This window comes from Lagopus leucura, unplaced genomic scaffold, assembly GCF_019238085.1.
Source record: "Lagopus leucura isolate 7727_CA_CO unplaced genomic scaffold, USGS_WTPT01 Super-Scaffold_100014, whole genome shotgun sequence".
Taxonomy (NCBI): domain Eukaryota; kingdom Metazoa; phylum Chordata; class Aves; order Galliformes; family Phasianidae; genus Lagopus; species Lagopus leucura.
In genome coordinates this window covers 17,565,455-17,586,863 of record NW_024962268.1, presented here as the reverse complement: position 1 = coordinate 17,586,863, position 21,409 = coordinate 17,565,455, and the positions used below count along the sequence as shown (strand labels likewise).

Here is a 21,409-nt window from a genome sequence, read left to right as displayed (position 1 = left end):
GAAAAACATGACATGAGGTCAGTGCTATAATGTCAGGAATTGTAGCTGGAAAGGGGTTGGCACAGAGGGGCTGTCATGCACATGTACATTTTTAATTATTCTGGAGACACGCACCACATTGTATTTAAATAAATCTAGATCAATGCATTCCCCAGGGCTCCATCTGTTAGCTCCTGCCCCCCCCATGCTGCCGTGGCTGGCCTCAGGACTGCCTTGCAAAGCTGATCAGGGAACAGATGAGCACAGCAGAACAAACATCTCCTCCACTTGCTGAGTTATTTCGCAGCCAAAGCACTTCCTTCATCTATCCCCATATTTCTCATCTTGTCACCACTGTATGTGCCTCTTACACGTTAAAGGGAAAAGTCACTGACCAGGTGGACGGGGAGGTGGGATGCTGCTGTAGGTCAGTGATCTGAGGCCAAGGCTATTAGCAGCGCCATGGGCAGCACTGCCCAGCTGAGAGATGCTGCTGGAGCAGGCACTGATACAGTGTCATTACAACACTGTAACACACACAGCTCTCCTGTTTCACTCTATGAATACGGACCACTGTTGTTACAAGCTTCTGGTACTTTGATAACACACTCCTGATTTCCAGAAAGGAAACACCCTACAACCCTATTGTGCAACACACAGTAACTCGAGTGAATGCTTACAGTGCAATTACCAAACACAAAACATCCTACAGATAGCACAAGACTGCAGCACTCCCCATGTCTGTGTGGGGCTGCTAAGGAGAAATAGGGCTGCAGAAGGCAGCAGTACACAAGTCAGCCCACCCTCCCAAAGTGCTGCAGCTTCCCAGGAGAAAAACACTCCACAGAGATTCCACACAGCAGTGAGAAAATGAGGCCATGTGCTGCAGGGAAATACTTTCCAAGTCCCAGGTCCACATAGATAAAAACACAGATGTTATTGTACAAATCATATGCAGCACTTATTCTAACACAAATAATGGTTCCAAATGTGGAAGATACGTGAAATAGTGGTTCTTTGAGGTAGCTCATGAAGACTACAGCCTGCATACTCCCAGCTTGGAGCTAGCTGCAGCACAACAGATAAGGATGGCTTATCACACAAGGAGAGATAAGACAACTCTTATGCAAAAAATAAGGTTAAAAAATAAGGAGAAAAATCACTAGGGTAAGGAGAAATACTCACTAGGAAGCCTCACTGAAAATGTCTCAGAACAGGGAGTTATAGCAACTGCATCAACCTAGCGAGAGAAGTCACTGCTTCTAAGTCTTTCCCAAACTTAAAGCACTAAAGAGAATTTGTTTTGTACTTGAATTGGAAGCCAAAACAAGGCTTTTTAGTCCAAAACGCATCCATCTGATGAATTTAAATAGTATTTCAGAATGGAAAATGCATATGTTTCACATATTTAAGTGAGCGCATGGACTGGGTTAGGGAAAACAATATAAACTGAATATAATGCCTTTTTTACTCCCTGAGCATTCAGTCAGCTGGTACCTTGGAAATGTGCAAATACATTACTGGAGAAAGAAAAGGCTGAGTGAACTGGGTCTGTTCAGCCTTGAGAAAAGAAGAATGAGAGGGGACCTGATCCAGGTCTATAAATATCTGAGGTGTGGGGGGCAGAATGGCGAGGCCGGACTCTTTTCAGTGGTGAGTGGAGACAGGACAAGGGAAAAGGAAACTGCAGCACAGGAAGTTCTGCACAAATGTGCACAGGAACTTCTTTACAGTGAGGTGACGGAGCACTGGAACAGGCTGCCCAGGGAGGTGGTGGAGTCTCCTTCTGTGGAGATGTTCAAGACCTGCCTGGATGCCGACCTGTGCGACCTGCTGTAGGGAACCTGCTTTGGCAGGGGGGTTGGACTCGATGATCTCTGGAGGTCCCTTCCAACCCCTACAATTCTGTGATTCTGTGATTCTGTGAAAAAAGGACCCTGTAACCCTTAGAATTCAGTGCTCTCAGATAAACAACCAACCAGGAACCCGTTTGGGGGTTTAACACCTAGTTTACAGTAATTTTTTTTTTATTATAATGTATCCAGATTCCACGGAGATGTAACACACTTGTCCATAAACAGGCATGCAAACAGGTACTCTTATGTAGTTGCTCCAACTGCACATACATCTGCATATTTACACATCCAGTTTCAGCATCTGATATCTCAGTAATGACTAGATGCACCAAATCAGAATGAAAGCCATACCACACTGACTTTATGACACAAATATTGTTTGGTCTGTATTTTGCAGGTGCAACTTCATAATTTACATTTCAAAATTGAGTTTGTTACTGTTACTGTGCTACCTCTGAAAGCAAAAACCAGTTCCATGCAGCTGCTAAGAGTAGGAGTTGCCTCGCCAGTGCCTCCTGTATCCTGTTTGGGAGAAACCAAACACCTGCAGACATCCTCACCTTGCCTTGCCCTTTCATCAGGACAATGTTAGAGATGATGGACGGCTGGGTTAGTCTCCATGGAGATTCCACCTGGGCAGCACTGAAGGAACGAGTGGACTTCTTCACAATGTGGTACTCCTGGTAAATGAGCAAACAAGGGACACGGCTGAGTGTGTAGCATAGGCACCAGAAAAATGCGTCTCATTGGGGATGTTAATGGAGTCAAATCCAGCTGGCGACCGGTCGTGAGTGGTGTTCCCCAGGGGTCGGTGCTGGGGCCTGTCCTCTTCAATATCTTTATTGATGACCTGGATGAGGGCATCGAGTGCACCCTCAGTAAATTCGCAGATGACACCAAATTGGCTGGAAGTGTGGATCTGCCTGGGGGTAGCGAGGCCCTACAGAGGGATCTGGACAGGCTGGAGAGCTGGGCTGAAGCCAATGGGATGAGTTTCAACAAGGCCAAATGCCGGGTCCTGCACTTCGGCCACAACAACCCCAGGCGACGCTACAGGCTTGGGGCGGTGTGGCTGGAGGACTGTGTAGAGGAAATGGACCTGGGGGTATTGATTGATGCTCGGCTGAACATGAGCCGACAGCGTGCCCAGGTGGCCAAGAAGGCCAATGGCATCCTGGCTTGCATCAGGAACAGTGTTGCAAGCAGGAGCAGAGAGGTGATTGTTCCCCTATATTCAGCACTAGTGAGGCCACACCTCGAGTACTGTGTCCAGTTTTGGGCCCCTCACTCCAAGAAAGATATTGAGGCCCTGGAACGTGTTCAAAGGAGGGCAACAAAGCTGGTGAGGGGTCTGGAACACAGGGCTTATGAGGAGAGGCTGAAGGAGCTGGGAATGTTCAGCCTGGAGAAGAGGAGGCTCAGGGGAGACCTCATTGCTCTCTATAACTTCCTGAAGGGAGGTTGTAGTGAGCTGGGGGTCGGCCTCTTCTCTCGTGTCATTAGTGATAGGACCAGGGGGAATGGTTTCAAGCTACAGCAGGGGAGATTCAGGCTGGACATGAGGAAGTATTACTTTTGAGAAAGGGTGGTCAGGCACTGGAATGGACTGCCCAGGGAGGTGGTGGAGTCACCGAGCCTGGGGGTGTTCAAGAAAAGGCTGGATGTTGTGTTGAGGGACATGGTTTAGTGGGAGCTACTGGGAATGGGTGAACGGTTGGACTGGGTGATCTTTTAGGCCTTTTCCAACCTTGGTGATTCTATGATTCTATGATTCTATGATTCTATGTTGCATCAGGAAAATTGTGTGCACTTGGAAAGAGGGGGGGATCTTAATAGATACGTTCAGATGAGCATTCAAAGCATGAAATGCAAGCCTGTTACTGTCAAATTGAATTTTGCCAAATTTTCCCCCCATTTCACACAGAAGGATTGTTCTGTAATGTACCAGTCACTATTTAAATTATAAAGATTAAGGGCAGCTTCACAATATACTGAATTCTTTATCTGCTAAAAATAAAATTAAAAAGTGCCCTACATCATTAAGTCATTAGAATTAAGAGAAGTAGGATTTTTTTAAGAGCTCAGATCTCTGGAGGTGCATCTCATGGCATCCAATTCAGGGCCTGATCACAGCATGAATGCTTCCCATCCTGACCATGCTTACGCTCAGGTTTTGCACCTACCTGTCGAGCTCCTGCTGATTCCAGCTGCTGTGGCAGGGAGTGCTTCCTTCCACCCCGGGAGTATTTCACTGCTATCTCATAGCTGGATTCACCATTTTCCACCATCAGCTCATCATCCTCTCCCACAGACTCTAAGCGGGATCCAGCACCTAGGGAAAAAAGAGAAACATCTCACAAACATCTCAGAGCTGCTTCATCTTCTATCCAGCACGCATTAATCACCTCCAGCAAACCTCAACTTAGCAGTGCCTTAAAACAATGCTTACTGCACCCATCCAGGCACTTATAAGCTAGGTTTGATCATCCTCAACTGAAAATCCTTCTGCTGTCACAGCTTTTCTGTGATGTTGAACTCTTCAGTGCTGCCACTTGTGGTAGTAGGGAAGAGCAGATAATTGAGCAGGTAGCTCAGGGATAGAGAATAAATTCAGCTGTTCTCACCCAATGTCACTTGCATGCACACTAAGCTCTCGAGCCTAATTCATTTATTTAAAATTAAAAGATCTGACACTGTAGCTGTATTCATTTCTGGCGATGTCACGTCACCTTGAGGGAAGTTTTTCTGGAAGGGAAAAAGGATAAACATGCCAAATAAATGCTATTTTCTTTCCTTCTGGCTGTGGTTTTAGCTGTCTTCAATAGGAGAAGAATACAAATTTTATGTTGGAAGCAAAATGACTCGTCCTGCAAGACATCCTGTGGTCAGCCTCCAGGCTCTCTGCTCCTCAACCAGTCCTCCTCCCATCCTCATTTTTCCTGGGACTCAGTCCCAGCATTTCCTGCATATTTATCTCTGCAATTTCCCCACCACATAGGGAAGCACCATTAACTTCTGTCCGACAGATAAAAGCTCAAGACTTGCAAAACTCACATGAGCTGGATTTTACAAACCAATCTAACTTGAAGCTGCCACAGAAGGGAGCAGCTCTGCTTCCCTTTCATCTTCACTGCCCTGGTTTTAAACTGAGCTCAAAAGCCATGTGCTCAGGGAGATCCGCAGCAAAGTTACCCAGGAGAGCCCCAAACCAGTTTTCTGCCATCTCCTCTTGGCGAGCGTGCTGTGTAAACACTAGGAAGGGAGCAAGCACAGAGCTTGTCTTCACTCAGCATTGAGAGCTTTACCACTGCAGCCATAGGCAGAATTTGTACTCACCACCAAGAGTGCCATTTAAATCCAATCTCTGCTCTGGGATATGAAATTACTGCTATTTTTCTTGCTAGGCATGACTCTGCTACATATATTCAGGACACCTACCTTAGTAAGACCCAGTGTTTTGGTATTTCTTTCACTCCCAAGCCCTCTGTGCATTCACCACTTACCATTCCTTGTCACCTACCCCACTATTCTTCTAGGATAAGTTTCATTTTTGTGTTTTATTCTCCATTTCTGTACAGTTTCCATTGCTATGCCACATTCAACGCTGAGGGATGCTCTGGGCTGGATCCCAGTGAGCCACCAACACAGCCACAGGGAGTACAGGCAGGGCAGCTGCCCAGAGGATGGTAAAAACATCAGAGTAAATGGAAATGAGAGTGAACGTTGGAGGGCTGGCTCCTCATAGAGTAGGGAATGAGAATTTGGTTGAGCTCTGCACACAGATTAATGTTAAGACTTGGGCATAGTGCAAAAACATGGAGTACCATAACAATGATGTGTTGGCGATGACACTTTGAGAGACCTCCTTCACCCCAGCCCATTAAAGAGAAAGCCCAAAATAAGAAGCTTACAAAATTTTGTTTCATGTTTCTGTCGGTCCAACAGCTCAACTCAGGAGGCAGAACGCAAACATCTAGCAGTTCGAATTTTCCTTCCAAATTAAACTACTGCAGTGTCCAAAGGAAAGAAAACCTATCTCATTTTAGGGAGCTAAAAGAAATACACAACATAAAACCTCTCCTACCACTATCTTTTATCAACTCAGCATTACCTTGGGATCGACTTCTGTATTTCAATATGCCACTTCCCAGAGCTGGACTCTGGTTGTTTCCTCTGGAGGCTTCTGCAGAAGCTGCATCTTGAGACTTCTCAGTTTCCATCACCTAAAAAAGTAAGAAAATCTGATTTACTTGTGAACCAGTGAAGCTGACAGAATTCCACTCATTTTTATTAAGTGACAAAAAGATTCCACTGCACATCGGCTCAGTTTTCACAGAGCCGTCACAGGATTAAGCCAGTACCTGTAAGTAATTGTCAGCAGTATCTTTGGAAGTTACGGAATATTTTTACCAACGTTTGCCTACAGCTTGGTGTGGGCAGGCAGCCTTCACAGGGTACCACCCCAGTGCCTCCCCAGCATCTCCAGCACCAGCTCATTCAGGGACTTCCACACGCACTTTAACAACCTTTTAGTGTAGCTTTTATTGGAATTTTTTCAGCTCAGTAAACTTCCAAAACCATCACATCCTTATAGAGATGATCACTTTAATTGTACACACATCAGTTCCTCCACATTTTCACCCCATTACCCACGATTTTAGATGGTTCATACAAGAACGGCAAAACTTTCCATACACTTACCAGTCACATTCTATGTTCAGTGTATTACATTAACTGCTGCAAGTCAGTCTATAAAGAATGCCACCAAATCACCAAATACTCATATTGTTGAAATATTTTTTAATTCCATCATTACAGCTTACAAATGGCATGATTTTCCTCAGATCTTACTTCCCATTGCCCCATCCCTCTTCTCCCAAAACAAAGAAAACCAAAGTTTACCTCTTGCACAGTCTATATCTTGTTATTACTGTGCAAAGGGTAGAAGTTTCAGGAGAAGAGATAAAATTGGCAGATAATGCTGAAATGGCAACTGCTGTTTGCCTTTGGCTCTTGTTCCTCTCCCTTCAATATTAGCAGCTACACACAGTTTGTTTACACCATCTATTTCTCGTTGATTTCTCAAGGCATTGCAGCAATAGCCTCAGAATCCACTTCTGTAGCTTGTGAGCTACAAACAATTTGCAGCTCTAATTCCTCTAAAGAAGAAAATAATGACACTGATACAAGCAGAACTCACAATTGGTCATCCTGGTAAGGCATCAATCCAGAAAAAAATGTAAAAATAAGTAAATGAAATCCAAGAAACCCAAACCACAGACAAAAACAAGGCAGAACACTTAAGCAAGGTGGCATTTTGCCTTCACCCTGCAGACACAACACTGCCTGAATGTGCAGCTCTGCTAACCTGACTATGAGTGGGAGATGACCGTGTGTGCAGACAACTGCAGTCTGCACTCCAATAGAAAAGCAAAATTTATTTTCACGAGCAAACCCACCACTCAATCTTTGCTCATCCTTATGAAGTGAGCTTCATTCTGGCTGGGTTTTCTGATGCTCTTCCTGTGTCTCTGCAGTCATGAAACCCACCATGGTGTCCTCCTGCTTCTCCTTCAGAACTGTCCCCACACTGCAAAGCTGCAGCCCTGCAGTCAGCAGGCCAGAACATGTGGAGTTTATCCACCCTAACAGATACAGATGGACTCAATCTCACTTTCCTGGAGCTGGATACAATCAATCAAAATTGGTGTTGGAACTGTGGAGCTTGTTTGTTCCTGCAGCATGCATGGACACAGGCACTTACACCTAGTGTGACCACACAGCTCCCAGAGAGTTTCCTTCAACTCGGAGTATGGGGAAAAATGTTAGCCTGCAGCGACCTACATACAGACTTTGAAATCATCATTGCTATAACCAATTCCTGTCCTGAGTCAGATCTCTGGAGTGACTGGTTGGCATATTCCTTGTTTCTACTAGATGGGGTTTGGGTTGGTTTGCATCTTTCTTGTTTTTGACTGTGCAAGAGAAGCAAGTACAGATGCATTGTGTAACTTCATCCATTTTCATTTGCGGGGGAGAGGAAGAACAGCAGTCAGCTGCCACTTGCATCAAACCATTACATCCCATCTGTTCTCATCTCCACGCTGTCCTGGAGCCTGCAAGTACCTGCCCTGCACATTCAACCTGGGGCAGGTGCAAACACCGGGGAAAGCCTTAAGACACTCTCCTTGGCTTCCTGAGGTTGCATTTTATCCGACTTGGCTTCAGATTACAGTAAGACTGAAATATCTAAATTACCTATGTCTCTGTCTATTTCTTATTTTAGCAAAAAATATTTACCTGACATGGACCATAAATTTTTAAGGGAAGACATACACAATGAAGTGGACACTTTTCAAGTCATTGACATTCTCTAATAAACCACCAAGAGTTTTATCCTTCTCAGAAAACACTCAGAAATCCAATCTGCAACACTTGCGAGAGCTCCCAGCAGCCGTGTGTCTGTAATCTTCAGCTGTGCTGTAACTGAGACAAGAAAAGCCCAGCTCCATCTTATCCTCCTGGCCACACGTGAATGTATTCCTCTACCGTCTCAAGGCACTGCCATGCCATTTTAATTTGCCGCCCTTTCAAGGAAATGGAGCTTTCTATTTCAGTCTGCACGCCTCTTATTAAACGAAACCCATAAATCCTGCCTGATGCTGTCTCAGCACTGAGGACAAGGGGAGCTTTAGCATTCATAGTTTGAGGGAGATCTAAAAATAGAGCCCGTCTCACCAGTTCATTAAGTAACTCCGGGATCAAGAGATGGTGACATCTCAATTGATTTCAAAGAAAACAGTGCCATCACGAACACACGGTGCTGGCACTGAACCAGGACCAACAACTACCCCCAGAGCCCTCAGTTGGGCAGAACGCCACTGTGGCCAGGCCCTTAACGAGGCAAGATGAGGAGCAGGATTATGAGAATCTGCATTGTTTAACCACAAACAGCTTGGCAATCGTCACTGATTCACAGAAACAAGGCAGCACACATGGGATGACACAATTTAAGAAGCAAACTGTTTCACTGCTGCTGTTGCCGAGCTCTTCGACTGCTGGCTTTCCCATCACCAACAGCCTCATCAGAGAAGGCTGCAAAGCATTCACTGCACTCCTGGCTTCATCCGGCCCCCGCAGAAAGTCCTGTTGGTCCCATGAGACCAGTGGGTGCTCTAAAGACTTTTCAAAAACTGTGGAGCTTTATCCTTGAAGACCTGTTATAACTCTAATTGCTGCAGCTCTCTGTGCCTTTATTTATTGCTTTGTGATGCACAGCGTGCTTTAAGCCTTAAATGTGCTGTCTGGTAGGCAGAGTGCTCCGCAAGCCCCCTCACCTTGCACAAAAAGCAAAGAAGTGCCTTCCTTTCTAAATTAGCTCTTTTTCCATTTAATTGAATCCATCTCCCAGATAAGTGACAAAGCGTAGCACTGTAATTTACTGGAATTAACACTGCGAACAATGCAGAGGATGCAGATCTTCTAAATCTGGTCAGCACCACTCTGGTTTTGTGGTATGCACGCAGCCTGGAAGGACCAGGATGAGTTGGGAACCACCACAGTCTGGTCTGCAGCGTGTGAGCACCCTCCTTTGCCCCAGACCCAGTCAGAGGAGGAATTACACTCGGCTGGACCATGAGGCTCACCAGGAATAATTAAATCCAGATTTCATAGCTTCTGTAGCAGTCTTCCAAAGGGCACTGCCAACCTGTGCTGGCACAGTATGAATGCAGATATCCAACAGAGCCACAATGGAGGAGAAGAAGGGGGGGGGGCATCACCTCTGTGTCAGAATTATTTACAGCTTTTAACCTCAGAAGAACCTGGAGCCCCAGTTTCTCACTCAGTGCTACAGTAGGTTTCATCAGAGATGGCACAGACTTAGATTTGGGTTGCTTGCAGCGTTCTTGGTAAGGACGATGTTGGTACCTGCAGGCACAGCTTGGGCTTCCTCCTGCCCAGAGAAGGGGACATGAATTGCAGCAGTCATTACCTAATGGCAAAACAACTGCCACCACTTCATGTGTTGCAAAGAGATCAGGAAGCATGATAATCATTCAAGAACTGGAGCTGCCCTATTTTCTGAATAGGTGGAAATGGTAAATAAACAGAACAAAAGCCTTTAAAGTGGTCCCTAAGAATGCCTGGCCAATCACTCTAACAAATCCCTGCATTCAAAAACCAGCCTAAACCTATGCTATAATGCAGCAGATGCTAGAAAGGACATTACTGTCAGCCTCAGTCAGTGCAGAACTCCGACAGTTATTTGTATTACGCTTCACACAGTGTATAAAGCTTGTCACACACCAAGCTGGCACTCACCAGCACAAAGCCAGCAGCAATGCCTGCCCGCGCATCCTCCACACACAGAATGGAAGCAGACCATGGCAGAGCTCAGCTGCTTTTATCTCCCAGAGTGCTTGTTTTGTATGAGACATCCCAACTCCCAGTCAATGAGTTTGATACCAGGAGAACAACCATGCCCAAAGGATGCGGGCAGGTTCTTGATGTGTACGGATCCCAAGCATGCTGGCTCCACAGGCACCCTGGTGCTGCATTATACTATGGCTAGGGCTGCAGTTAAGTAAAGGAGATTTCAGTTTCAGATATCCAAATGGTTGCTAAAATTAATAATAATATTTTGAAAAGACAAACTTTTAAAAGAAATGCAGGAAACACCTAACATGACTGAATTTTCCAAGAAACAAGTACCACAGTCAGCACATGCCTTGGAAACATTAAGATGCTCCCAGCTAAATCCTTTTTGGACCAGATTAGCGTTCTTCTGCAGAATATTACAATTTTCACTACAAACATCATCTAAGCTGAAGGAAATCAAATTCATACATTTCTGAAATGGTGCAGAAATGGATCACTGCTGCTGTCTTCTTTATGCTTTATCCTTTTTCCCCACCACACATCAGTGAGGATGACAGGATTGCGTGCAGTGTGTTCCATGCCCACGAGATGTCCCCATGAGCTGCAGTGAAGTCCCTGAAGATTACTGGTCCTGGTAAACGAAGGAGACAAACATGGATTTCAAGCTGTGCGAAAGCTGCTCCTGCTTCTCAGTTATTTTCTTTAATAAATGCTCAGATCGTGGCTTAGCACAAATTCGGAGCCTATAAATCATAGCAAAAAGCACTCTGCTGCATTTTCTTTGTGTTTTTAATGACCACCTTTTCACTTGCAGTGAGTGACAAAGCAAGCCATATGCAATCCTGAAAATAAGCAACTCTCCTGAGAATGATGTGAAAGTCAACCCACAGCTGCAGAGAGCATTCCCGCAGCACGGCTGATGGGGAGCTCTGGATTTCAGCTCTGTTTATATCACTCTAAGTACACGAGAGGATACAGAATACATAAGCACAAAGCATCTTTCATACCTGAATCAAGGACTGAAGCCTCATATATTATACAGGCCACATTTATTTGGACACAGTGCATCTAGAACGTGTTTTAACAGAACCCAACGAGACCGGGCTGTGTACATGCTCAGTAATTCGCAGATAAACAAGCTGCAGATGCGATGATACGACATTCACACTAACTCTCAAATCCTGGAACCTTTATCATCTTTCTGTTAATGTATGTGAACTGCACGGCTGTGACAGCATCTCCTTGTCCCAGTGCCACGAGGGGGATATTTTTAGCTTGCTAAAGGCAGTTCATCTCCTTCAAAATCGGGCAGCTATCCAAACAGCCCAAGGAGAGACAGGCTGTACTCTATCTGTTGCTTTATGGGAAAAGCCCTCATTCACAAAAACAACGAGAATGTGGAACATGTACTGTAGATAAACTTGCATTTCGATCACTTTGCTGACTTGGCATTCAAACTCATCACGCGGAAGGGGAAAAACTACCAGTCTGTGCGTTGTCTGCACTGATCACTGATATTTATGGTCAACTCAAAAGGTTATCTCTCAGCCAGATCAAACATCAGGAGGTAACTCACAGTTTGTAGAGTGCATCAAGTCTACAGGAACCCATGTGGATATCTACCTGTGCAACCTGCTTCATCAAGGGGTTGAATTAAGTGATCTCTACAGGTGCCTTCCAACTCCTACCGCTCGATGATTCTGTGCACCCTTTGTAGTACTATCCTATTAACACTCACATGGAACAACCACATGAAACAAACAAGAGCTAGTCCCCAGATATTTTCTCATTTCCTCCCATCCAAATTTCCACCTACAGCTTGCCACTCAGCAGTTCTCTGCAGTCACTGCAGGACTCAGAGCATATGTTACACCACAGCGCAAGTGTAAGTCACTGCATGGGCTCAGCACTACAGGGACATGATGGACAAGGTAGGACCTGGACAGGTACAGTGCTGCCAGGCCCTCAGCAAATGCAGCATCTGCAGCAGGATGGGAGCTCCAAGCCCAAGGAGTTATTTAGTCCATCCACAGAACAAGGGCCAGCCTTCATCTTCATCCACCCTGAGCAACGCATTCCCATGCAGAGCGGATTTCTGACAGCAAAAGCTGCTTCTCTCTTTTCCAGCCATGCAACCCTGCTCGAGGATGAGTCATGTCTCAGCAAACCCTTCCGAGGATGCAGTGCCCTAATGGGAACTAACACTCGAGTCCTCTCGGTAATGAGGGTCCCTCCCCATGCTCTGCACACACTTAATTGTTGAGTTATGCTTCCTGTTCCTTTTCAATGCTAATGCTTTCTCTGAAATTCTCTCCCAGTGTTTCCAGAAGAACTTTTGACCCCAAGAGTGTTTTTAAACTTATGGCATTGTTATCCTCTTCCTTATTATGCTTGCATGGCTAGAGGTAATTACACATGGATTCCCTAGTAAGACAAGAAGGCTTGCAACAGAACATAACCAACCAGTCTTGTGTCAGATGAAAAACAAAGCAGGCACAGTGGGCAAACAAATGCACTTGGGCATGCTCACAAAGTAGATTTTGGAGCATACCTTACAAAAAAAACAAAAAAAAACCCAAAAAACAAAAAACAACAACAAAAAAATACCACACACACACAAAAAACCCAACAGGTAGGCATGCTTTGACAGAGGCAAAGAAGCTCCTGCAGCTCCTGCAATAAACCTTTAACCAGAGACATTCAGTCTGTTACTTGCTCAGTGAGTCCCGGCCGCACGCATCACAAGGAGAGTAAGATTCAGGGCAGCCCAGAGGAGCAGTCCCCAGCCTTCCTCCCTGCCTCCAGCTACTGCAGATCCAGCCCTCCCAAGGCAGTCCACTCTACTTGTAATTAATAATTTCTTGGAATTTCTCATCCAGCCCATTAACACAAAGCTGTCTGCTGAAGTAGAACACTTCAGAATGAAAATACACAGATCATCATATATTGAACAACACAGCACCACCACAAACAAAGGCTAAGAGCTTTCGAAGCTAAGAATGGTACGTGCCTCTGCCAGGGGACCCAAAATGTCCCAGACTCATCAGACACTTTGCAAATTCTTGGCAGACCTGCCTTCTGTTTTGAGCTCATTTCCCATGCTGCTCTGCCATCCAGCATTACAGTGACAAATAGATGCAATTTCAAGCAACAGAAATGCTAGGAAAAATGAATTAAAATTAAAAAAAAAAAATTGTCAGAGGCAAATATTACCCTATCATCCTATTTCATTTGGACATAAATAATGACATCTTAAAACAGCAGCATCAATTGCACAAGTCAAAATAGGGATTTAGGGGAAGAGTCTAAAATCCCCAAAGTGACTCAGGACAATGTAATAGAACTTGATTCTATGGCCCAGTATTTCATACCTAAAGTTCGAAACATTTTGGCCAAACCACTTCTAAAATAAATGCACGTTAAGGATATTAATGCAATCATTTTTCTGTCTGGCAGCACAACTTTTATTGAAGTTACAACTTTAAGGGATGTTTCAAATTAAACAGACTCTAAAAACAGAGCTCAAATTAAACTCTGCTATGACACTTTTAATTAATAAAATACAACAAACGGACTCTTCATTAAGCCTTACAAGCAATATTTCTTTTAGATTACAGTTTCCAAATATCACAAAACTCTTCCGCTGTGTCCTAAAGCAGTTGAGTAGCTCAGATTATATTTCCCCATTGTACACACCGGAACAGAACTTAAGGTTCTGGAGAACATGCTGAGAGGGAGAATGTTGAAGATCCAGCACTTAGAAAGTTTTTTCCCTTCTTAATTTTCACGGAATCACAGAACAAGTCTGGTTGCAAGGGACTTCTGGGAGACCTCGGTCCAGCCACCCTCTCAAAGCAGAGACAACTTAGATCACGTTCTGAGAGCCTGGTCCAGTTGAGTTCTGAATATTTACAAGGAAGGTGAGAATTTGTACCCGAGTTCCGAGCAATTTCAATTTCTGCTGGGCAGTGTGCCTTTGAATTCAAACACAACTTCACTGGTAACCTCACCAGGAGTGGGCAAGCTGCACAGTGGTCTCCTGTTCACAGGCAGGCTCTGCAGAACCCCAGAGGTAAAATTCATCCATCCGAGCCCAAGTGCTGAGCCTGGGTCAGCTTATAAGCAGCCAGGTGCTGTTGCACTAGCAGTGAGTCCATCAGGAATATAAGTAGGTCACTCCAAAAGTAATGCCTCCTAGCAACAGTGAAATGTCATCCAACCATGAACACCTCTGAATTAATTCTGTTAGTTGGTCACCTAGCACCTGACAGCACCCCTTTAAGTGTCTGCAAAACCCTGCCCAGCAAACAAGAAAATTCACTGACCTCTTGTCATAGGTGAGCAGCCAGTGGTGAGAAAGACAACTCCAATACAGAGCTGGACTGAGAAATGGCCTCAAACCTAAGAGGTCTGATGCTAAAACCAAGACCTCAGTCCAGACCACAGTGCCAAGCCCTCTGGAACACTAAAATCATTACATCCGTACTGATAAAAAATGCTTAGTTCCTTAGTTCCAGCTTAGTTTTCTTTTAACCATCAGCAACAGTGATATACAGTACCAATATATGGAATGTATGAGAGAAAGAGAGCATGTGATTATCATCAAGGGAGTGGGAGCAGCAAAGAACATAATTTCTAAAGCAGTTTTGCAATTAAGTGTATATATATATACATGAATACATATACACGCACAGATACATACTTGTACATACACATACACTGTGTAGCCACACAGGTACGCTTTTGTGTTTGCTTGCTTTTTATTTTAAATCATATGACACTTCATGCTCATGCTGACCTTCAAACCAGCCTCAAAGCCTTGCTGTGAAAAATTCTCCCCACCTTGCCAGACAGAGAAAAACCACGTGTGAGCTCATCTTTCCCATGCCTTTGCCTTCCCACGTCCTGCCTGGCAGCACACAGGATTCGCATAGCCCAGGTTGTGTGAAGATGATGGATCAGACTGCAGGGAGAGCCCAGGGGTCTCCGCTGCGTGCACTGCCCACGCCAAGCTGCAGAGCTGTGCCTGCGCTCCTGAGGCTGACACAGCACTTACACAGAGAATGCAAAGGCATCCACATGCTGGATTAGAAGAGGAAAAATTTCATGTGCAGCAAAACTGAAAACACAGGAGGTTCTGAGAACCATGAGTAACTCAGCATGCTTATATCCCTCTGAATGACATCCTCTCCAATAAAAACAAAACAAAACAAAACAAAACAAAAAAAACCCACCAGAAATAAAGGGAAAAAATTATATATTCCTGCCATTCTTCCAACACATTTACTACTCAGATTCCTATGATTTTCCCTCCACCCTTCGGTGATGCATTACAAAAGCTTTCAGCTACTGCCATCAAAGGCAATGCCAGGCAGGCAAACCAAAGCTCCAAAGCCACCTCCACTGCAGTAGCTTCAGCACAGAATGTAGGGCAGGATGCAAACTCAAGTACAGGCTGAAGGGCTACACCGGGCTTGTCCAGCTGGGTCTTCACAGCACCGTGTACCTCAGCTACCTCAAGCTTTTCCAAGAGTTACATTAATTGAGAAAGGAAATATCCAACGACATCTCAAAACTGCCTTCAATAAAAAACACAAAGAGTCTTGCCTGGAAACTCATGAGCATATGAAGTGGCACTGGTAGCATGTGCAGAAAGATTTGCTGGAATGCCAGGGAACTGCATCCTGAAGCCATGTATAATTAACTTTTGATTTTTAGGTTAAAGCTTTGTTGAGCCACAGGCTTAAGAAAAACTACCAGATCTTAAAACACGACACACAGAAGAGAATTTCTAAAGCTAAAAGAATGCTGAGATGCCCATTTAAGTTTGCAGACAAACACTACCATGTCATTGGCACTGAGCATCCCTGATTTATTCGCATTTCCCTTTCTCCCCACAGAACAGCAACCTGGCACATGGGAGAGAAGACTGTGCAGACATCATTAACGAGAAAACAAAACTTGTCATACTAAAAAGATGCTTGAGAGAGCATAGACTCAAAGCAGAGATAACATGCAGGTATGAAGGGAACACCAGCATCAGGCAGATCGTAGCATGAAGCTGGAGAAGTGTAAGAATACACAATCAAATCACCACGCTAGACATCACATCTGAGCCACCCAAAGGTTTCAGAGATTTATTACAGTTGCCACAGAAAGGGGGGTGGAAGAAAGACAAGAAGAAAAAAATCACGAAGAGAATAGCTTCAATTGAATCCACATGCTTTCTCATGCCTGAAAACAAGCCTGTAAGCTCTTTAGAGTTGAGAACATCATTTTATTTTGCATTTGTACAATACAACAGAGGCCCAGGATACTGATGAAGCTTCAGAGAGCTGCTACATTACAAATAAATAACAATAATCCACTTAATCTCTGCTTAATGCAGCCCTGAAGGGAATGCGGGTGAGATTATCGACTGACAGCATTTACTCAGTAGACCTTCAGTTACAGTCCACAGCCATAAATTCAGATTCCTCCCTTCAAAAAGCATCCATTGGCATCAGCAGAGCAAATGAAACCTTGAAGAATTGGACAGCAGGCTGTTTCAGAAGTTTAGTTACAAAAGGAGCAAAGAGGAGCGTGTTGCCACGTAAGCGCTGTAAGAGACATCCCATTGGTTCCAACAAAAGCACTGGAAGGGGCAAAAAAACACCCAACAGATTGGAGAAAGGAATAACCATGACTCTCCCACAGCTTGGAGCATACAAGAGCTCCTGCTGCCCACGCCGCTGCTTTGCTACAGCACAGAACAGAGGGCAGATACCACAGTAGGTGACACCCCTGCTTTCAACCACCTTCTGTGCAAAAAGGGCTGGGTTTGATGGCCCCTTCCCATCTGTGCCAGGCTGGAGGAGAATGAGACAGATGCAAGCAGGCGTCGAGCGAGAGGGTGAAAATGTCACCAAAGCCACACTTACAGCAACCAGTGTTTCAGGGGACACATTCTCTCCCTTCACATCTTCTTCTTCGGGCTCTTCATTTTCTTTATTGTCAGTGCAAGAGACAGAGTCTTGGACTGAGCAAGTGCTAAGCAAATCTGGCAAACTGGCAGATGGGTACTTCAGAAAATCCCCTTCAGCGGATTCCTACCCGAGAGACAATAAAATGTGTTACATCACAGAATCCACCAAAGCCACGCTGACTCTGCCCCATTTCACCTGCCCAAAGGGAGCTCCCCAGCAATCCTCCCTCCTTATGTATTTCCATCAGCTTGAACTGTAATGGCCCAGTTACTGACAGCAGATCTGGTGTTAACATGTGCACCAAGTAAACATAGGCCAATACACATCTAAAACAATCAGATTTCATAAAAGAGAATTTAAAATAAATGCTCCCCCAGCAGTCTGCTCCTCCCCACCTGAATTCACTAAAAGTCATGGCAAGCAGATGCAGAGCTTGCAGGCTCATTACTCATGTCACTGTGCCCCAAATCTCACGCCGTGCTCCCTTCACATATATGCCTATCTAAATGTTCCAAGGCAACAAACCAACAGCGCGGTTTGGGAGAACTAACTCTGTAAGCCTCTACCTACCCAGTCCAGATGCTTCAGGAGACATTCCCCTGGCTTTGGCATGTTTTCTGAGAGGTAAACATGTGCATCAGCTGAAGTAAGACAGTAAGACAGGCTCTCGTTTTATTGCTTCCAAAGGAAATCCTGTGTTTGCAGTGCTCAGCATGCCAAACTGTAGGGCTGCTTTCCCATACCAACAAACAGCAGCCAGAGGAATCTGATGGGGAACACTTCACCTATATATGCCCTTCTATATGAAATTTTAATCTGTAAGGTTATTCACAGAGATTATTTCGATGCAGTCACTCCATGAGCAAGCAAATAATTTTCAGGACAGTCCTAGGCAGGCTAACGCCTTGTGTTTTGGCAGGGACTCCAACTGTCCAAATGAAGTACAAAATGCACCTATTCCAGTTCAAAGCATGTTGTTTCCAGAATAAACACTGGTGGGGCTAATATCATGCTGGGAGCCTACAGAAGGTCTTGAATGAAACTCCCTGTCTAAATTAAACATTAGAAAGTTACAGGCTCTTCACTTTTAACATGGAGGAAGAGAGCCTCTTCTTGACCAAGTCAAGAAATAGAAAGCTTCTTTACAAAGCCAAAAGAGCATCCAGAAATGAAGCTTATGTAAATCTGCACCAGATTGGCTGGGTTAACAAGAGTGGTCCCCATGACCCCCCTTCTTCAGAGGTCCCTCCCCAACCTCAGTGGTCGTGTTGTCCTTTCTGAGATCCTAAGTGCTTTTGGAAGTATTCTCAACCCTACCAGGGAGAATGCGCAAACTGGGGTGGGGAGGATTTCCATAAACAAAGCAAAAATATTGTGTAATATTCCCTTGATCTCTGAAAGCAAAACTGAGAGCCCTCCTAATAAATGAATTCTACTCTCATTCCCCTGAAATTTCATGCTACTTTATCTGTGAGAGCTTTGCTCCAAGCTATTAACAAGGACAAAATAAGGAATTCAAGCCAAGGGATCATCATCAGGAGACCTCTAGCACACAGATATGGAGAGAGATAACAGACTCCACAGGCAAGCATCTGATGAGGCTGAGTACAGCCTGCTTTATTTAGCAGTCTACGTATATTTTAAGAAAATGCTTTTTGCCCAAAACTTAAGTAATGTCTGCATGACTAAATCCAGCCTCATTTGCACACTGAACAACAATACAAGCAAATCACTACTGTAGTCTATACCCTGCTGATTTGCCACAGATTTACAGCAGCTCCTGATAACAATCCCAGTAGCACTGCATTAAACTTAGGGGAGCAAATGCAAACATGTGCCTCCATCTCAAAAATGTGCCCTCTCCATGCACACATCCTTGAGGACAGATCTAAGGGAGACACCAGGGAGAGGACATAATGTGTACTGCTTGTACCTTGCTGGCGACCACCAGCTGCACCATGCCGGCGGCCGAGCGCAGGAGAGCCACGGCGTCCTGGTGGGACAGCCCCACCAGTGACTGCCCGTTGATCATCAGGAGCTCGTCGCCTGCCGTCAGCCTGCCGTCCCTGTGAAAACAGAGAGGGAACGTTGGGCTCCCACCATGCTTTAGGTGGATTTTGGTGAGGTAAAATGTGACCTGGGTGATGCTAAATTTGCACTGATCAGTGAAGCGTTGTTTGACCAGAAAGGGAGCACAGGAAGGAGTCCTCTGGAAATTGTTGCTATACTCAGAGCCATTTCACTCTGCCTGCAGAGTGAAAGCACTCTCAAACCCTCTCTGTGCCCCACTGGAGATGGATGGGAAACAGCAGTGAGCCCCAGATCTCACCATCAGAGGCAGGGCTGGGAGTGAGCAATCCCCTGGGATGCACAGCTTGTCCTCACCCATTGATGACCCCATAGGAAAGGCCCATATCCCAGAAACTGACCTGGGAAAAGAGCTCTGCAAGCCATCAGGCTCACTGGGTTACGTTCCATCATCAAGAGCCTGGTGCCAAGAATCACAGAATGGCTTGGGCTGGAGGTAATCTTAAAGATCAACCCATACCAACTCCCGCCATGGGTTGGCTGCCCCAGCTAGCTCAGGCTGCCCAGGGCCCCATTCCAACCCAGCTGTGAGCACCTCCAGGGATGGGGCACCACAGCCCTCTGCGCAACAGTGGCAGCGCATCACTGTCCTCTGAGCGAAGAACTTCCTCCTAACATCTAACCTAAATTTCTCTCCTTTAGTTTAGTTTAGTCATTTCTTGATGTCCCACCATTATCAGACCATATAAAAAGTCAGTCACCCATCTGCTTATAAGCTCCCATCAAGTACCGGAAGGACATCACAACAAGTCCCTATACATACTGACGCTGGTATGGACCTGCACTAAACTCAAGTCTTTTGTTTGTCTTTACCTTGGACTAAACATGCTGAGAGAGGTCTTCAATAACAAAAATGAGCTTTCAAGCTAAAATTTCACCTTCTTAACCTTTACAGACTGATGCAGGTCTCCACATCTTTAGGACAAATCACCCGCACCTATCCTGACCCTGGCTAACAGCAATGGCCACAGATGCTGGGTCACACTCTGAAGGCTCAGCTTGCTGGCTCACCTGTGTGCTGAGCCGCCCTCCTCCACGTGGGTGATGATGATGCTGTGCGGGGATCGCTTCGAGCCTCTGCCTCCTGTTATCTGAATCCCCAGCCCGTCCGTCCCCTTCAGGATGTGCATCTTCCATATTCGGGAACCTTCTCGCTGAGAGAAAATGGGCAGAGAGTCCTTGAGTTTGGATTTGGACACTGAGAGAAGGCTGGGAGGGTAGAGGAGGGAGCGACGTACAGCCTTCCTGCCCATCACCACACATCTGTAGAGCTCAAGCCACATGGCTTTTTTGTTTTTGGGTTTTTTTTGCTGAGCTTTTCCTTGTTATTTGTGGTCCAAGCAAAGGAGGTAGAAAGGAGGAGGCAGCATAGAGCAGGTGCAGCATGTGTAAGTTTCCTTGCAGGCTCGCTTGCAGCTTTTCTGAGCTATGCTGTTCTGCGCTGCAGTTCTACGTCCCAATCCTTCCCATAGCCAACAGCAGCCTCCAGCACCTTCACCAAAACTCTAGGATTTGCAGAAAGCGAGGGGCTGAGAAGCGAGATACCACTGAAACGGCACCCTGAACACCAGAGCGGAGCAGACTTGCAGCATGCAGCAGCGTTTCCCTCTCCACACGGCTCGCAGCATTTGAGACATGAGGAGGAAAATGCCAGCCTCACACTGTCAGCTGCTGGTCAAATACTCCTTATTTGACAGATGTTATACGGACTGTAAGCAAGGATTTTCCCACCACAAAGAATAAATTTTCAATATAAGCAAGGTAACGAGTAATGTTTAGCACAGCTTTATTTATTTATTTTTTTTAATGACTATAAATCCAAAACAGAGCTCTACAATTTCTGGTGCAATACAAAATGCAATACAAGAGACTAGTTCCCATGCATCCTACTGGAAGGACTGGGCACAAGGAAACACAGGAGAGGCTGCTATCAGCGGAACAGGAAAGGAAAGAGAAAAATAATCAAGCAAGCAATATGCAGAGGCAAGGACACTCTCAGAGGGAAGGGAAGAATCAGAGTAACAGAATTATGAGAATCCCAGGAAGCTTCCAAGCTTGCAAGGCAGAAAAATACACAGTTTGGAGGTGATTTCAGGCTGCTTGCCACAGTCACTCACAGGGGAGGTCATATTTCTGACTGGG

The 21,409-nt window shown here is 45.3% G+C and overlaps 1 protein-coding gene across 1 annotated transcript in view; it reads right to left on the bottom strand.

Moving 5' to 3' along the window:
• Window positions 1–21,409, bottom strand: part of PDZD2 (PDZ domain containing 2) — a 138,669-nt gene that overhangs the window by 33,798 nt on the left and 83,462 nt on the right. The window contains exons 3-8 of the mRNA XM_042875196.1: window positions 20,279–20,421; window positions 19,113–19,245; window positions 17,135–17,302; window positions 5,947–6,058; window positions 4,019–4,167; window positions 2,396–2,515 (exon numbers count right to left, since the gene is read on the bottom strand). Of these exons, the coding sequence (XP_042731130.1) occupies window positions 2,396–2,515; window positions 4,019–4,167; window positions 5,947–6,058; window positions 17,135–17,302; window positions 19,113–19,245; window positions 20,279–20,421 (825 nt within the window). The remainder of the gene's footprint in view (window positions 1–2,395; window positions 2,516–4,018; window positions 4,168–5,946; window positions 6,059–17,134; window positions 17,303–19,112; window positions 19,246–20,278; window positions 20,422–21,409) is intronic.